The sequence below is a fragment of the Humulus lupulus genome, chromosome 3, assembly GCF_963169125.1.
Source record: "Humulus lupulus chromosome 3, drHumLupu1.1, whole genome shotgun sequence".
Classification (NCBI taxonomy): Eukaryota; Viridiplantae; Streptophyta; class Magnoliopsida; order Rosales; family Cannabaceae; genus Humulus; species Humulus lupulus.
In genome coordinates, this window is record NC_084795.1 from 225,318,537 (window position 1) to 225,335,712 (window position 17,176).

The following is a 17,176-nucleotide window of genomic DNA, read 5'->3' on the forward strand; positions in this document are numbered from 1 at the left end:
GAACTTATTTTGAAAAAACTTAGTTCGCGTCAACTTTTATCCGTATCCCGGGCTCTTTAAAGAAGAACCACGGTCAACAAATTTTAGCTAACTTCTAAGTTTTGTGACCTGGTTAAGACCAGGAACTTATTTTGAAAAAACTTAGTTCGCGTCAACTTTTATCCGTATCCCGGGCTCTTTAAAGAAGAACCACGGTCAACAAATTTTAGTTAACTTCTAAGTTTTGTGACCTGGTTAAGACCAGGAACTTATTTTGAAAAAAACTTAGTTCGCGTCAACTTTTATCCGTATCCCGGGCTCTTTAAAGAAGAACCACGGTCAACAAATTTTAGTTAACTTCTAAGTTTTATGACCTGGTTAAGACCAGGAACTTATTTTGAAAAAACTTAGTTCGCGTCAACTTTTATCCGTATCCTGGGCTCTTTAAAGAAGAACCACGGTCAACAAATTTTAGCTAACTTCTAAGTTTTCTAACCTGGTTAAGACCAGGAACTTATTTTGAAAAAACTTAGTTCGCGTCAACTTTTATCCGTATCCCGGGCTCTTTAAAGAAGAACCACGGTCAACAAATTTTAGTTAACTTCTAAGTTTTATGACCTGGTTAAGACCAGGAACTTATTTTGAAAAAGCTTAGTTCGCGTCAACTTTTATCCGTATCCCGGGCTCTTTAAAGAAGAACCACGGTCAACAAATTTTAGCTAACTTCTAAGTTTTGTGACCTGGTTAAGACCAGGAGCTTATTTTGAAAAAACTTAGTTCGCGTCAACTTTTATCCTTATCCCGGGCTCTTTAAAGAAGAACCACGGTCAAAAAATTTTAGCTAACTTCTAAGTTTTATGACCTGGTAAAGACCAGGAACTTATTTTGAAAAAAAACTTAGTTCGCGTCAACTTTTATCCGTATCCCGGGCTCTTTAAAGAAGAACCACGGTCAACAAATTTTAGTTAACTTCTAAGTTTTATGACCTGGTTAAGACCAGGATAGGACTTAGTTTGTGATAACTCTTATCCGTAGATAAAAATTAACACCTAACTCGTTAAGGAGACCTGGATATATCCAGGTACCATATGCCCCCCAAGTAACTGGGAAAGGGTCTTTCTTTGTTACTTTAAAATTACACTTGCAAATAACGAGAAACATTTGATTTTTATTTATACATGGAAGGTGACCTTCTAGGCCTTACAAATGGCTCATTGATAATATTTCTTTAGGTGGATAGCATTCCAAGTCCGCGGGACCGCCCCTCCACCAAGTCGAGCTAACTTATAAGTTCCCTCTTTGATGACTTCGATGACCTGGTATGGTCCTTCCCAGCTTGGTCCCAAAACCCCATCTTTGGGATCTTTCCCGGCCAGGAAAACTCTCCTCAAGACCAAATCACCGACGCTAAAGGCACGTCTTTTGACCTTAGTGTTGAAGTAGCGAGTGATTTTCTGTTGATAATGGGCGAGCTGGAGTTGTGAATCCTCTCGCCTTTCATCCACTAAGTCTAAGGAGTGGCATAGGAGCTCGTGGTTCCCGGCTTGGTCGTAGGACCGGACCCTGTGCGACAGGACCTTCACCTCCACGGGGAGGACTGCTTCACTTCCAAAGGTTAGGGAGAAAGGAGTGTGACCCGTGGGAGTCCGATGTGAGGTCCTATAGGCCCACAGAACTTGGGGGAGCTGCTCTGGCCAGATCCCCTTTGCCTCGTCTAGCCTCTTCTTGAGGCTTGCCTTCAGAGTTTTATTGACAGCCTCGACCTGGCCGTTCGCCTGGGGATAGGCCACGGACGAGAAGCTTTTCACAATTCCGTGCCTTTCGCAAAATTCGGTGAACAGGTCGCTGTCAAATTGAGTGCCATTTTCAGAGACGATCTTTTTGGGTAGGCCAAATCGACATATGATGCTTTTAACCACGAAGTCTAGCACCTTTTTCGATGTTATTGTCGCCAACGGCTCTGCTTCGGCCCACTTGGTGAAGTAGTCAATGGCTACCACGGCGTAACGGACCCCGCCTTTTCCGGTGGGCAGGGCGCCTATTAGATCTATCCCCCAAATGGCGAAGGGCCAGGGAGACGAAATCATTTTTAGCTCGGTCGGAGGAGCTCGTGCAACCGCGGCGAACCGCTGACACTTGTCGCACTTTTTTACATATGAGATCGAGTCTTTGGACAGAGTCGGCCAGTAATAACCCTGCCGAAGGATCTTCAAGGCCAGGCTTTGCCCCCCAGTGTGATCTCCGCAGAATCCGTCATGAACTTCTTGCAGGATGGCCTTCGCTTCACTTGGAAGAACGCACCGGAGGAGAGGTAAGGAATGCCCACGTCGGTACAACACCCCCTCGACTAGTGTATACCTCGGAGCTTGATAAAGGACTCGTCGTGCGTCGTTGTGCCCTTCGGGTAACTTGCCCTCGACGAGGTACTCAACAATGGGAGTCATCCAGGTCGGCCTGATGTCAATCATTTCAATATCTACTCGATCTCCGTCTATGCTGGGTTTCTCCAAGAACTCAACTGGCACCAACCCCAGGGTTTCTGTCTCTCCCGAGGTGGCGAGCTTGGCGAGAGCATCCGCGTTGGCGTTCTGCTCCCGAGGTATCTGTTCGATCGACCCTTGCCCAAACGTAGACAGTTCGGATTTTACCTTAGCCAAATAGGAGGCCATCTTGGGACCCCGCGCCTGATACTTGCCTAGAACCTGATTCACCACGAGCTGGGAGTCGCTGAAGCATTGGACAGAGCTTGCCTTTAGCTCGCTAGCTATCCTAAGTCCAGCTAACAAGCCCTCGTACTCTGCCTCGTTGTTAGACGCCTTGAACCCGAACCTCAGCGCCGAGTGGAATCTATGCCCCTCTGGGGATATCAGAATGATTCCGGCCCCGGAGCCGTTCTCGTTAGATGAGCCATCAACGAAGATCTTCCACGATGAACTTGAGGAGGCGACCTGAGGTGAGTCTTCTGATGGGATCTCATGGAATCCCGCGCATTCTGCCACGAAGTCGGCCAAGGCTTGACTTTTTATGGTAGTTCGGGGAGTATAGAAAATCTCGAACTGGCTGAGTTCGACCGCCCACTTTAGCAAGCGTCCCGAGGCTTCAGGCTTTTGCAAAACCTGCCTTAGAGGCTGATCGGTCATGACGTGTACAGAGTGGGACTGGAAGTATGGCCTGAGTTTTCGCGAGGCCGTGATTAGGCAGAACGCCAGTTTTTCCATCAATGGGTACCTTGACTCAGCTCCGAGGAGTCTCTTGCTGATGTAATAAATCGGTTTCTGAGCCTGGTCCTCTTCTCGCACCAGAACAGCACTAGCTGCGTCCTCAGTGACGGCCATGTAGAGGAAAAGAGGTTCTCCTACCTTGGGCTTTGACAGTACAGGTGGCTCAGCCAGGTGCGTTTTTAGGTCGAGGAATGCGCTTTCACACTCTACTGTCCATTCGAACTTCTTGTTTCCCCGGAGTAGGTTGTAGAAGGGTAAACACTTGTCGGTCGATTTGGAAATGAACCGGTTCAGCGCTGCCACTCTTCCTGTGAGGCCTTGGACATCTTTCCGCGACCTGGGGGAAGGAAGCTCGAGCAGTGACCTGATCTTGTCGGGGTTTGCCTCGATTCCTCGGGTATTGACTATGAAACCCAAGAATTTCCCCGATGCGACACCGAAAGTACACTTCTGAGGATTGAGCCTCATGCCATATTCTCGCAGTATGTTAAAGCATTCTTCCAGATCGGTGACGTGGTTGCTGGCAATCTTTGACTTGACAAGCATATCATCGACGTACACTTCCATGTTTTTCCCGATCTGATCCGCGAACATTCTATTTACCAGCCTTTGGTAGGTAGCCCCGGCATTCTTAAGACCGAATGGCATGACCTTATAGCAATAGACATTAGTCGGGGTCATGAAGCTGGTATGATCCTGGTCTGCTGGATTCATCGCGATCTGATTGTAGCCCGAGTACGCGTCCATGAAGGACATGAGCTCGTGCCCCGCCGTGGCATCCACCAGTTGATTGATCCTCGGCAATGGAAAGCAATCCTTGGGGCAGGCTTTATTTAGGTCGGAAAAGTCGATACAGGTCCGCCACTTCCCATTGGGCTTTGGAACTAACACGGGATTGGCAACCCAAATGGGAAATCTGGCTTCGCGGATAAAGCCACATTTTTTGAGCCGGGCCACTTCTTCTTCAAGGGCTTCGGCTCGGGTTGTCCCTAAACGCCTCTGCTTTTGAGACTTGGCAGGGACGCTTTTGTCTAGGTGGAGCGTGTGCATGATTACGCTCGGACTGATCCCTATCATGTCCTCGTGCGACCATGCGAATACGTCCAGGTTCTTTTTCAGAAACGCAGTCAGTTCCGCCTTTCTTCTATCGCAGAGGTTCTTTCCGAGCTTAACCGTCCGTGACGGGTTTTGTTCATCGATGCCTACCTCCTCGAGATCTTCAATAGCTTGGAGCTCGGACCTGTCCTCGCCTACTCGGGGGTCAATGTCCTCGCTTAGGGCGAGCTTTTCGTCTTCGGAAACCCGAGGTTTTTCAATCTCAGGAGCCGCCTTGGGTCCCTGTGATTCCTCTTCACCCTGAATGGCCATCGTCACCTGCCCGGGTTTAGATTTTCCCTTCATGGAAATGCTGTAGCATTCCCTGGCAGCGAGCTGATCGCCCTTGATAGTGCAGACCCCTGTTGAAGTAGGGAACTTCATGGCGAGTTGCCGGACGGACGTGATAGCTTCGAAAGCAACGAGCGTAGGTCGGCCCAAAATTGCATTGTAGGTAGCGGAGCAGTCAATGACTACGAATTCGAGTAGTTTGGACACTGTTCGGGACTCGTCTCCTAGGGTGATCACCAGCTCAATCGTTCCTATCGCTGCTGACCCTTCTCCTGAAAAACCATATAGCATCATCGAGGTTGCCTTCAGCTCGGAGACGGTCAGACCCATTTTTTCTAAGGTGGAACGGAATAGGAGGTTCACCGAGCTCCCATTGTCCATTAATGTCTCCTTACTCTCCGGTTGGCGAGCTGGACTGCTACGACCAAGGGATCGTTATGAGGGAATTGGACATGGCTCGCGTCTTCCTCCGTGAAAGTGATCGGTTGTTTCTCTAATCTTTGTTGTTTTGATTGACGCTGTTCCGGGACGAACTCCACTCCATTGTGGGCCTTCAACTCATTCACATACCTCTTCTGGGCGCCTTTGCTCGTGCCAGCCATGTGTGGTCCTCCAGAGATGGTGGAAATCTCTCCCTCGACCACGGGGGGAAGGACGTCCTGATCTACCCTAGGTCCAAGTTGACTGGCTGGGATCTCCGGAGCGGGTCGACTTGTCGGGACCCTGTTCCGCGAGTATTGCGCCAATGGACCTGCTCGGATGAGAGTCTCGATTTCATCTTTGAGGTGCCTGTAGTCGTCGGTATTGTGCCCGACGTCGTTATGAAAACGGCAGAATTTGGAAGCGTCTCTCTTTCCCTTAGGGTGCTTTATTGGCTCCGGTCTTTTCCAGGGGACTCGCGTAGCGTTGGCCAGGAAAATGTTCTCTCTGGTTTGGGTGAGCTCGGTATACGTTGTGAACACGGGCTTGAATTTATCCACGGACTTATTCTTCTTTTGATCGTGTTGGTTGTTTTCACCATTTCCTTTTCTTTTGCCGCCACCGGGCTGGTTAATCTGCGTGACGTCGGGAGTCGCTACTACGATCTCTGTTCCCGTCCCAGCGGGCTTCTCGAGGACCTGGCTGGTCCCCGCGGCTGAAGCTTCAGCTTCTTCCAAGTTTATCCACTCTTGGGCTCTGTTAAGGAATTCACTAACTGAGCTGACCCCCCTCCTTTGAATATCCTTCCACAGATCTCCGCCTACTAGGATCCCGGTCCTCATAGCCATGAGTTTGGAGCTGTCGTCGGCGTCTCGGGCTCGAGCAGCGACATTTGCAAATCTGCTCAAGTAGGCTTTTAGCGTCTCTCCAGGTTGCTGTCTCACGTTAGCTAGGGAGTCGGCCTGGACCCTAGCGGCCTGAGAGGCGCGGAATGCCCTCTTGAAGTCAGTCGAAAAGGTCTTCCAGGAGCTGATTGACTGCCTTTTACTTTGTTTGAACCACTGCCTGGCAGGTCTAGTTAGGGTGGAAGGAAAGATCAAGCAACGAAGCTCTGGCCCGATGTTATGAGCCATCATTAGGGTGTTGAACATCCCTAAGTGGTCAGATGGGTCTCCATCCCCGTTGAACTTTGACAAGTGAGGCATACGAAAGCCAGAAGGGTATGCCGTTGCTGCTATGTTGGGGGCGAAGAGTTCCATCTCATCCCCTGAATCATATTCGTCTTTTTCTTTCTCCGACAGGAGCTTCTTCATCAGCTCCTCCATTTGAGTTAAGCGCTCTAGGGTTTTGTCCTGAGATCCTGGGTTATTCCGGGGCTGTTCAACAGCTCCGGACCCGTTGTACATATTAGGCGGGTTGTTGCCCCTCCTATCTTGAGATAGGTCATTTGGGGCATTCCCGCCATTACGTACTTCGGATCGGACCCCAACTGAGCGGGCCTGGCTACCATCCCTAACTCGATCCTCTCTGTGAGAGTTGAGGCGATCTCGAAGGTCGCCTCCCTGGGTAGTATGGTGACTTTGTGCTGAACTTAGTCGCTGTCGCAGGTCTCCTCCCGAAAGATCACTCCGTGCACTACCGGTCCAGTGGCTCCTACTAGACAGGCTCGAGGTGCGTCTTTGGCGGCTCCGACCTGATCCTTCCCCCGGCACCCTGCTGCGCCGGGAAGGCCCGGCCGATGGCGGGTCTCTCCTACTATTTCCGTAGGTCGGGATGTCTCGGACGGGCTGAGGAGACGGGTATCTGATGGGAGAAGGAGGATGCCTGACCAGAGAGGCGATCCTAGTGCCGTCCGGACGGACTAAATTTGGTGGGGGCCTCTCGGCCCTGCCAGCTTGCTGGTTTCGCGCTGGGCGAGCTGGACGAGGAACTGGACGTTCTTCGGGGACGGGCTGACGTCTCCAGATCCCCTCGGCCCTCCTTTGGGAACTTCCTCGATCTCTTCTGGGCGTCCTCGAGGAAGGCTGAGAGCTAGGGGTTGATGTCCTAACCGAACGGCTGTACTGCTGCTGTTCGGTCTGAGGCATTTCCCTGAAGTTCGCCTCTTGATGGTGCGGTGAAGGGGTGGAGTTGGCTGCAGGGAGTCTACCCGAACGGCTATGCCTGGATCGATTACTCCGGCGAGACTTAGGAGCCTCGCCTTGCCTCTCTCCAACGTTACCGTTGGTTGTGAGAGGGGGTAGTCGACTCAGAATATCCTGGATTTGCTGACCAGCTGCTGCTAGCTGGCTCCTCAGCTGAGCATTCTCCATCTCCACCGCAGTGTAATAACATGGATTCGGATTAGGCGGTCGGGGCGCCGAACTACCAGTGTCGTCTTGGCCGGCCGGCTGCTTTCCTGGCCTCTGCTGGACTTCAGGAACTTGCTCATCAGGGAGGGCAACATGGCGGGCCTCCTGCCCATCATGCTGTTCTGTCTCGTTGCCATGTTTGGATCGAGTGGTCACCATAGTTGTATGTTTGTGGTAGTACTAATCAGACTTGCTCTCAATGAAAGCACCAAAGAGCGTAAGTGTGATTATCCACCGAAAAGTTGTAATTCTCCTAAGGCTTGTGAAACTCAAGAACCCTAGTTCTTTGATCACGGCATTGGGATTCAACATCTGTTGACGCGGTTCTTCGGCAACAGATAATTAAGAGAAGAAGAGAAAGAGATTAGTACTTAAAAGTAGAACCGTCACAGATATGAAATCTTTGTGGAAAGAACTAGGTGACTCCAGACACGTTTTTAAGTGGTTCGAAGGTTAAAATCCTTCTACTCCACTAGTCAATATTATTGATATTCTCTGGGTAATTGGTTTACAAAGTATATAGTTCTTAAAAGACTATTTTTCCAACCCCTATCAACTCCCAGGGTCTCCATATTTATAGGAGAAGGCACCTGGAAGTTGGTAGGGAGGTCATCCCGTGACCTTACCATTTGTCATATCAAGTCTGTGATATTCATGATTAATTCCTAAACCTGACACACAAGTGTGGTCTAATCAGTATGGAAGGAGATAATGGGTCGCACGGCCCAACTCGTCCGTGGGTGTCTGAATACGCACGTTCCTGCTGCGTGTCCGAGAAGTCAGGGGGATATCGGACACGTGATGGCAGGAATATGCACGTTTATCTTGCGTGTTGACTTCCCATAGGGTCAGAGCTTCCTGAGAAGCTCGTTACTGGAGCAATTCATAGCCCGAGCTCATCCGTCCGTGGTCGCCGGATGTTATTCCCAGCTCCTGGTGCAACAAGTGCGAGCTGGAAACAGGACCCCCTCGAGCTAGAAAGGGCCCGTCCTGGAAATAGAGCCTCTGGCCTGTGGGAGCCTCGGACTAAATCATGTTTAGTCCGAGGCTCGTCCTGCTAAACAGCCCGTGGGAAAACCAGGGCGTACAACATCAATAATAACACTAAGTGGACGTAGGTAGTTACCACATTATTGGGGCCGAACTACTATAAATTACTTGTGTCATTTCTTACCATTTGATTACATTCTTGATTTCCTTCTTATTTCTTTGTCGTTATTCTGACTCCGTGTCGTTGGCCAAATCAAGGGTCAACAAAAATCATTTAAGATACCAAGTGGTTACCTTTTGAGTTTTGATATATGACTATTTTTTTTGGTATGCCACAAATTTAAAGCAACCAACAAACTTAGTGAGTTACCAAAAAAAGTCTTCTTATGTTCTATTTAGAAGTTACAAAACAATATCCTAAAGAATCTATTTTAAAAAAGTTACTTGAAATATTTCTAAAATAATTTTAAATTTGTTTAGAACATCATATGGTATCTTTTAAATGTAAAATAAGAATACAAATTTTGGTATATTAAATTTTGTTTGTGTGTAAAATTTAGTTACTTTTTGGTTAACAAAATATAAAAAATAAAATAAAAGGTTGCTTTTTATTCTAGTCATCTTCTCACACGACAGCGAACAAACATATGCTTCTCACATATCAAAATGACTACCTTGAACAGTAGGTCGTGATGATTCCACTCTTGAGTCCAACCGACTAGTGGTGTAGTTGGAAAAGATTTTTGAAGTTAAGGAGAAGAGAAAAAAAGAGATAAAAAAAACCAAAAAAGCTAACAAAAAAATTTCTAGAAAAACAATATTAATGAAAATTAAATAATGGACGATATTTTTGTAATTAAGTTATAAAAAAATGGTGTAAAGTGTAAATTCTCCATTAATAATTTGTCAAGTTAGATTTAAGCCCATTATCAAGTTTAACCTTACTATAATAAGAACTATGTTATTTTAAGGGTAAATACAATTTTGAACCCTGTGTTTTGCAAAAGTTATCGATCAAACCCTGTGTTTTGTTAAATAACAATTTGGACCCTACATTTTGCAAAATAAAACAAAAGAGTACCTTGGACTAGATTTTGGTCAAACATTTTTAAATATGACCAAAATACCCTCATATTTTATTAATTTTTGAATTAAATAAATAATGAAATATATATTTTAAAATAAAAAATAAATTAAATTGTTTTTAAATAAAAAATTATTTTAAATCAGAAAAATTAACATAAATAGTTTTCTAAAAATTAACAAAAATAATAAGAATTAATTAAAAAAACATTAAACATAATGTTGGTTTACAGGGGAGGGGGGAAATCTTCCTCTCTCTTTTTCTCTTCCATGTTCCCTTTCAATTTTAGACCTCTACTGTTGGTTCCCAGCCCTAGCACCCAACCACCAGTCCCGACCCTAGCCCAAACCCCGTGCAGTCCCAGCACACCATTCGTTGTTGCAGAAATAAAACGATGGCATCTTCGGCAACCTCATCACCTACTTCAGGCACGATGGTCGATGAAGAGTCAATGAAGACCCACGAATCTCCTCCCTCGACCTCTCTCACATACCCAATGAAAACGCCATTGGAGATTAGAAAACCCAGATCTGGTAAATACTAGTCGAAGTTTGCACCCCCCAACCTTAAGCCTTGCATCAGTCGATTGTGGAGGAGTTTCGCGATGGAAGAGAAGAAGGAGAGGAAGGGGAAGAAAAAAGATAATAAAAATTTATAATTTATTTTTATTTAGTTTTAATTCTAAAAATATTAATATATTTTTAATTATTAAATAATAAAACTTAAGGGCATTTTGATCATATTAAAAAACGGTTTGACCAAGATTGAGCCCATAGTACTATTTTGTTTCATTTTGCAAAACATAGGGTTCGAATTGTCATTTAACAAAATACAAAATTCAATCGATAACTTTTGTAAAACTAGGTGTCCAAATTAATATTTACCCATCTAAATAAGGTTGTAAATAAAAGGATAAAATGTATTTTTATTGAAATTAAACTGTAGAAATTGAATATCCTTAAAAAAAATACAATTACAAATGGAATATAATAAGTATTATATTCAGCAAAATACTCATTTTTAAAAAGCTACTATATTAGTTAATTAAAAAAAATTGGCATGGAAGCTCACAAATGGAACTATAATTAATAAGTATGCTCCATAACACACAATTTACTAAATATATACCACATAAATATAAAAATGCACCCTTTTAAACTAAAATAATTATTATAGAATTTATAAAGTTTTTTAAGCTTACTTGGTACACCCATTTCTAATAGAATTAAAAATCTATTTTTCCCTTAAAAAGAAAAACTCTACTTTTCTTTTAAATTAATTTTTATAATTCCTAAAAATTATATAACAAAGCAACCATAAAATAAATTATTAGAAAAATTATTTAACGTAAAATTATATTTATTGTATATTTTAATTATTTTTTCATAAATTTATATTTAATATTGTATTAAATCTTCATATTTTGTTTAATTATTTATTTTATTAAATCATACAATTAGTAAATTGTGTATTATGGGCATATAAACTATAGTGTTCTTTCACAAATTAATAATTGAATAATATTAATATTTTAATTTATTAAAATTATTAATTTAATTAAATATAATTTAGAGAGTATATACTATTTGACTTATTTGCACGAATAGTTTCCAAATTATACGTGTCTTGGTAAGTTGGTCTCCATAATTCATATTTTGGCAAATCGGTCTCCAAAATTACTGTTATGATGCATATACATGCATAGAACTTACATCGTTAAAGAAAAACTTACAAAAAAAAAAAATTAATGCAATCTGGTCAATACTTTGCATTTATTGGTAAATTGATTCCCATTATATTATTTTTATATATTTTTTGGGTTAAAAATTTATTTGAAAATGATTGCAACGAATAAAAAATATATATAAATAAAGAAAAAATTGAATAAGAATGAAAAAAATTTAAATAATGTAAATAAATGTTTAAATTAACAAAAAAAAAAAATTATTTCAAGGTTAAAACATTAAAAAGCTAGAATAAAAATTATGTAAAGAAGTAAAAAATGTATGAAAAAAATTGAATAAGAATTAAAGAACTAATAAAATTAAAATTAACAAAACCCAATTAATAAATTCTAAAAAAAATAAAATGAAATCCAAAACAAAAATAATATATTTTCCCAAAATAAAAAAACAAAAATAATATATAGTTTTTATTTATTTAAATTTAAGGATATTAGCGACATAAATATCATAATTCATGCTTTTATTACACTTAAATACTAACTTATTTTTTTAACGACATAAATATATAACATTTATTTTTTGTTGCAATTGTTATTTTTTCCTGCTAAGTGACAAATAATAAATTTTTTAAATATAGATATTGACGTTATAAATACCGAAGTTTATATTGTGCTATAAAAATTAAAAATTAAGTATTTAAGTGTAACAGAAGTATAAACTTAAATATTTATGCCAAACTTTGTTAATTGATTTTATATAAAGAAAAATAAATATATTAGGGAATTTTAAGAGAATATTTTTTTTATTTAGGTAGGTAATATATTAGGTAATTTTTGCAAAACACTTGTTACAAATATTATTTATCCTATTTAGATTGAATATTATCATAGAAATTGGCAGGAAGAATTTTCGGTGAGCAATCGAAAACAGATATTGCAATGATAATAAGTACATATAAATAAATGATTAGTAGTTATTAAAAAAATGGAAAGTAAGCAGACTTAACAAGAGCAGCTTTATTAGAACCAAATATAATTCCGAGTGTATACAGACTACATCATGTAAACTCAACAAAATTCCATAGCTCTAGTCTACAGTAGATTTTTTTTTTTTTAAGACATTATCTCAAAAGGATTCACATCTTGTGGAAAAAGGAATCAGTTTTAGAAATCAAATCTCGAAAAGAAAAAAGTTAAGTAAAGAAGTTGGGAGAAACAACAATAATATGTTGCAAAAAATGTGAAAAATGAAAAATTAAATCCAGCTGAACCCGGGTCTTCTTGCCATTCAAATTTAATGCATCCATCACGTGACTCCTTGAATATCAAATCTCGATGGTCCAACAGTGTTGCTAAAGCCTCTGATTGACATCTCAGGTACAGAACCATTTTGCCCCATTACTTGATGATCTAGAAACATGACCACCACAGATATATCATCGTGAATTTGCCGCCGATCACCCTTTGGGCGCTGCTTAAGATCATCGTAACCAATCCGCATTTTCCTTGCTGCCTCCATTAAAGCAGCTCTCAGAAGTCGTTTCGCTATACCCTGGCGTTTTGAGGAAAGAACAAAGGGCAAGAGAATTAAAAACATTGAAGATCAAACAGGAAACACAATGAGAAATAGTGACATAATGAACATACTGCTCGGGGGTTATTATGCACAATTGCAGCAGCTTCTTGATTGCTCAAGTGTTCCCAAAGTCCGTCCGATGCAAAGATCAAAAACTTGTCATTTTTATGCAGAACTCTAGTGTACAATGATGGTTCTGCTGTTAGTACAGGACGACGGAGTGGTTCAGGAAGGTGGAATCTCGGAAATGAAGGATCGAGAGAAAACTCCGTCTTCTTCAAGTATGCATCGCCAATGGATCTAGATACCTAATAGCATATCAAGGTGAAAAAACAAGGATTAAGTGTCAATGTACACACATTCATAACTATTGTCAAAGTCAATACGAGTATGAAATTGTTACCACACAAAAACATTCTGGCAAAAGTAAAGGAAAAATGGTTGCATTCAATTCAATGTTCTCGAAACCCAAAACAAGAGTAAAAAATCAAGAAAGTCATGGGACAATAACAAGTTGACGAAAAAAACACTAGGAGATAAGTATAAAAAAAAACCTGAATAATGCCTTTGATTCGCCAAACTCCATTTTTCTTAACCAAGATATGGGAATCATCAGAATGCAAAGACAGGAGTTCATTTCTAACATCCTCACTGCTTGCATTGTGATCTGCAGTCAACTGCTCAGCAACTATGTTATTTGATCTACCTAAAGAACCAAGCACAGCTCGTGAGTCCCCTACATTAGCAATGTACAATGTCCCTCTCCAGATAACTCCAACCAGACAACAAGATCCAATTGCCGCAATTGTTGGTTTTATTCCAAATGACCTCCTCACAAGAGTCAGAAACCCATCCTCGGTAGCATTAAAAGCACCTCTCAGAACATCTTCAGAAATGGTGCTTCTTTCTCGAGCAATACCTGTGATACAACAAATAAAACACAATATAACATCCAACAGTTGAGTAAAAATAATCATAGTTATTGACATGAAACGAAACCAAATTCAAGAAAGACACCAAAACTCTAGTAATGTAAACAAAATTATAGGGATCTATTCGGATGAAACAAAAAGATTGTACAGAGAGGAATATAACAATCTTAAACAATGCTGTCACGGTATCAGACAATTGAGGAAAACCTCCAAAACCCATAGACCAACCAAGATCAAAGAATATGAAAGAACATATAATGATAACATAGATTTCATCAATCTCCATGAATAATTCCAATGACACACGCCCCAAGAAATTCACCCCATTATGCAAATATTCATATTCTTTCACAATTCCATTGACATAAACCGGTCTTTGCTGCCTACTTGCACTCATTTTTATTTCTAAAATAGGGAAAGAAAAAAAAATAAGAGAAAGACAAACCATTGCTTTAACGGAAGCAGCACTGCTTATTTCAGCGCATAACAAGACAACCCCACCTGTGATAAAGGGCGAGTTTGGAAGAAAAAATAATAAAAAAGACAAAAAAAAAAAGACTTAAAAGGCCGCAAAAATTGCCTAAATAAATAAATAAAAATATTTTCTACAAAATTCAATTGTCAAAAACACACCAAAACATATCAAACGAAAAAGAAAGAACGACAAAAACACACACAAAACACAATAACAATTAGACAATCAACAATAATAACTTAACCCACCAAAGAAACGAGAACGATAATGAGAACGTAAAAGAAAACTCACTCGTTAGATGAAGAAAAAGGTGGTCACAGATGAAACGCGCAGCTTCAGGGCCGCCATGGCCATCATAGACACCGACATAAGTAGCGTCCCGGCCAATCTCGACTTGGCTCTGATCTTCAATCACGCTGTTGGCTTGAACCACAGCAAAAGAAAATTCACCGAAGGAGTGCTTATCGAGGTCTCTGCACCATAGGAGCGAGTCATCAATGGAGGAATCCTCTCCATCATCCTTGTTCATACGGGCATACCTCCTGACTGGTTTCCAACACGCGCACGCTAGGTTTCCCAACCTCGACAACATCCCTCATTTCCCTTCAACACTATACCCTTTTGTATTGTTCTTCTCTTCAATCTTTTTCGGTACTCCAAAACCCAGAAACAATCTTTCGATTAAGCAAGAACAAAAACAACAGTAATAAACAGATTAAAGAAAGGCCTAAAGGGTTCAAGATTTGTCGAAAATGAAAGTAACCCAGAAGCCTAAAATGGGTTATGAAGGAGTAGAGACGCTGAAAACAAGTGATCGATCGAAAGTAGATAATGAGAGAGTGGGAGAGAGAGAAAGAGTGAAGAAAACGAATGGATTCAAGAAACAGAGAGATTTTAGGAAATGGGGAAATTGAGAAGGGAGAGAGAGGAAATGTTTGTGGAGATCTGTTAGGAAAATGGACAGTGTGGGTTTGTACGTATGAGGGAGAGTAGAGAGAGGAAGGAGAGGGAGAGCGAGAGAGGTTTCTTTCTTGCAGAGGGAAGGAGGGACTAGTTGATGGAAGGGAAAGGTTGACGAAAGCGTGTGATCATCACTTGCTTTGAAAAGTGAAATTACTAAAAAAAACCTTATTTAGTTATTTAATTACAGTTAAGCCATTGATTTTCAGATGAAACAATTGAAACCGGCTCCGATGTGGGACCCCTTTTCTCTAATTGTTCCTTTTAATGGGTCCCATATAGCTCTTCCCCCGACAACCAAAAATAATAGTTAAATTTATTTTTATTTTTCAATTATATATATTTTTGGGAAACAATTTTTATAGATAAGAATATACTTCTTTTTTTGTGATAATAATAATAATTAAAAAAAATTACACTTGCTTAACACTAAAATCTTTATTATGGTGCAATCCATTTTTTTTCTCTTATAAAAGAAAAAGTAAATTGTGCATGAAATAGTTAATATTTTTAAAATATCATACTTTTATATTTATTTTTTTGGACAGGAAATCTATTCAATGTCTTTAAAATATTATATTTTTACACTCAAATTTTTTTTTACGGTAAATATACTTAATATTTATAAAATGTTACATTTTTATACCAATTTATTTTTATTATTTTGATAAGTAATAAGAAAGTTAATGAAAAATATAAGTTTTTAATTATTTTTTTAAAATTTTAAATTATTTTCTCTTTTTTATTATTCCTCAAAAAAATTATTTTAAATTATAAATTAATAAATATTTTATTAAAATTAATATAAAAATAATTTAAAATATTTTTCCATCAATTTAAAATATAAATTGTAAAAAAAATGAAGGAAAAATATAAATTTTAATTATTTTGATTAATTTTAAAATCTTAAATGATTTTTTATTGTTTTGAGAAAGAATAAGAAAATAAAAATAATTTAAAATATAATTAAAATCTTATATATTTTTTTACTTTTTTATTATTTCTTAAAATAATAAAAAAATATGTATAAAAATATTTAGTATATTTACTATAATAAAATTTTAGTATAAAAATATTAAATATATTTATCGCCTGAAAAGAGAAAAAATAAAAATACAATATTTTAAAAATATTAACTACTTTAGCCGTAATTTAAAAAAAAAAATAATAATAATAACAATTTGCTCCCATCGGAAGACTTCTTACACCCATTTATATTAAGCTCTAGACTCAATTTGACTTCCTTTAATTAAATAATAAATTAATATTTTTTATTTTTAATAATATACAAACAGACTTTGATGCAATATCACTCATGACAATGCATGTGCAGGTCTCTTACAAGCAGTGGCCATGTCTTTCTCCAGCAATAAGTTAGAGAACTTATCTCCATTTTGTTTATAAGCATTTCATTGGTTTTATCACAACCGTTGATCAATTTCACGACACGTGTGGTTGCATCACTATGATAAACTACTAGCCTACTAGACAGAAAGGAAAAGAAAGGGAGAAGAGTAGTAAGAGATCACACACACAAGTAGCATGTGAAAATTTAGCTTTTGATATCAGAACTCACATTGTTCACTATTGAGTTTACCTGCTTCTTCTAATCCAAAAAAAAAAATCCAATCCATTATAATAAGAGGCAGGCATTCATGGAGTGGCACTGTAAAACGGTTGCAATAATTAAAGCAAATTAGTTTGTTGCCACCGGTGCCTGACTTGATCAGACCGTCCAAACACATCACATCAGACGGTTGAGATTTATGGTTAGGTTTATGGTCAATTGCACTTGTGCAGCTAAATCTTTCTTTGTAATATGCTCACTAATTTAGTGTGTCAAGTTGGATGAGATTTATAATCATCACTAAATTTCGACTTCAAATACATACATATTATATACATTAGATCTCATAGTTAATGATTGAAATGATATAATATATGATAAGTTCTCTCTACAAATATATGTATTGTTATATTATTTATATAATATGATGTTTAGATTAAATAATGTGACAAAGTATTATCGTACATTGTAACATAATATATATAAGAGTTATATTTTGGATAGTGTATATATACAACTGTGTAACATATTTTGAGTTACAAAATCAGTTG

At 39.5% G+C, this 17,176-nt stretch overlaps 1 protein-coding gene across 1 annotated transcript; it reads right to left on the reverse strand.

The window, feature by feature from the left end:
• Positions 1–12,108: 12,108 nt before the first annotated feature.
• Positions 12,109–15,165, reverse strand: LOC133823445 (probable protein phosphatase 2C 68). Its single transcript, XM_062256224.1, has 4 exons — positions 14,390–15,165; positions 13,246–13,610; positions 12,763–12,999; positions 12,109–12,667 (listed from the first exon to the last, which is right to left on the reverse strand). The coding sequence occupies exons 1-4, from the start codon at positions 14,688–14,690 to the stop codon at positions 12,422–12,424; spliced, it is 1,149 nt and encodes a 382-aa protein (XP_062112208.1). The 5' UTR covers positions 14,691–15,165; the 3' UTR covers positions 12,109–12,421.
• Between the last annotated feature and the right edge of the window lie 2,011 nt (positions 15,166–17,176).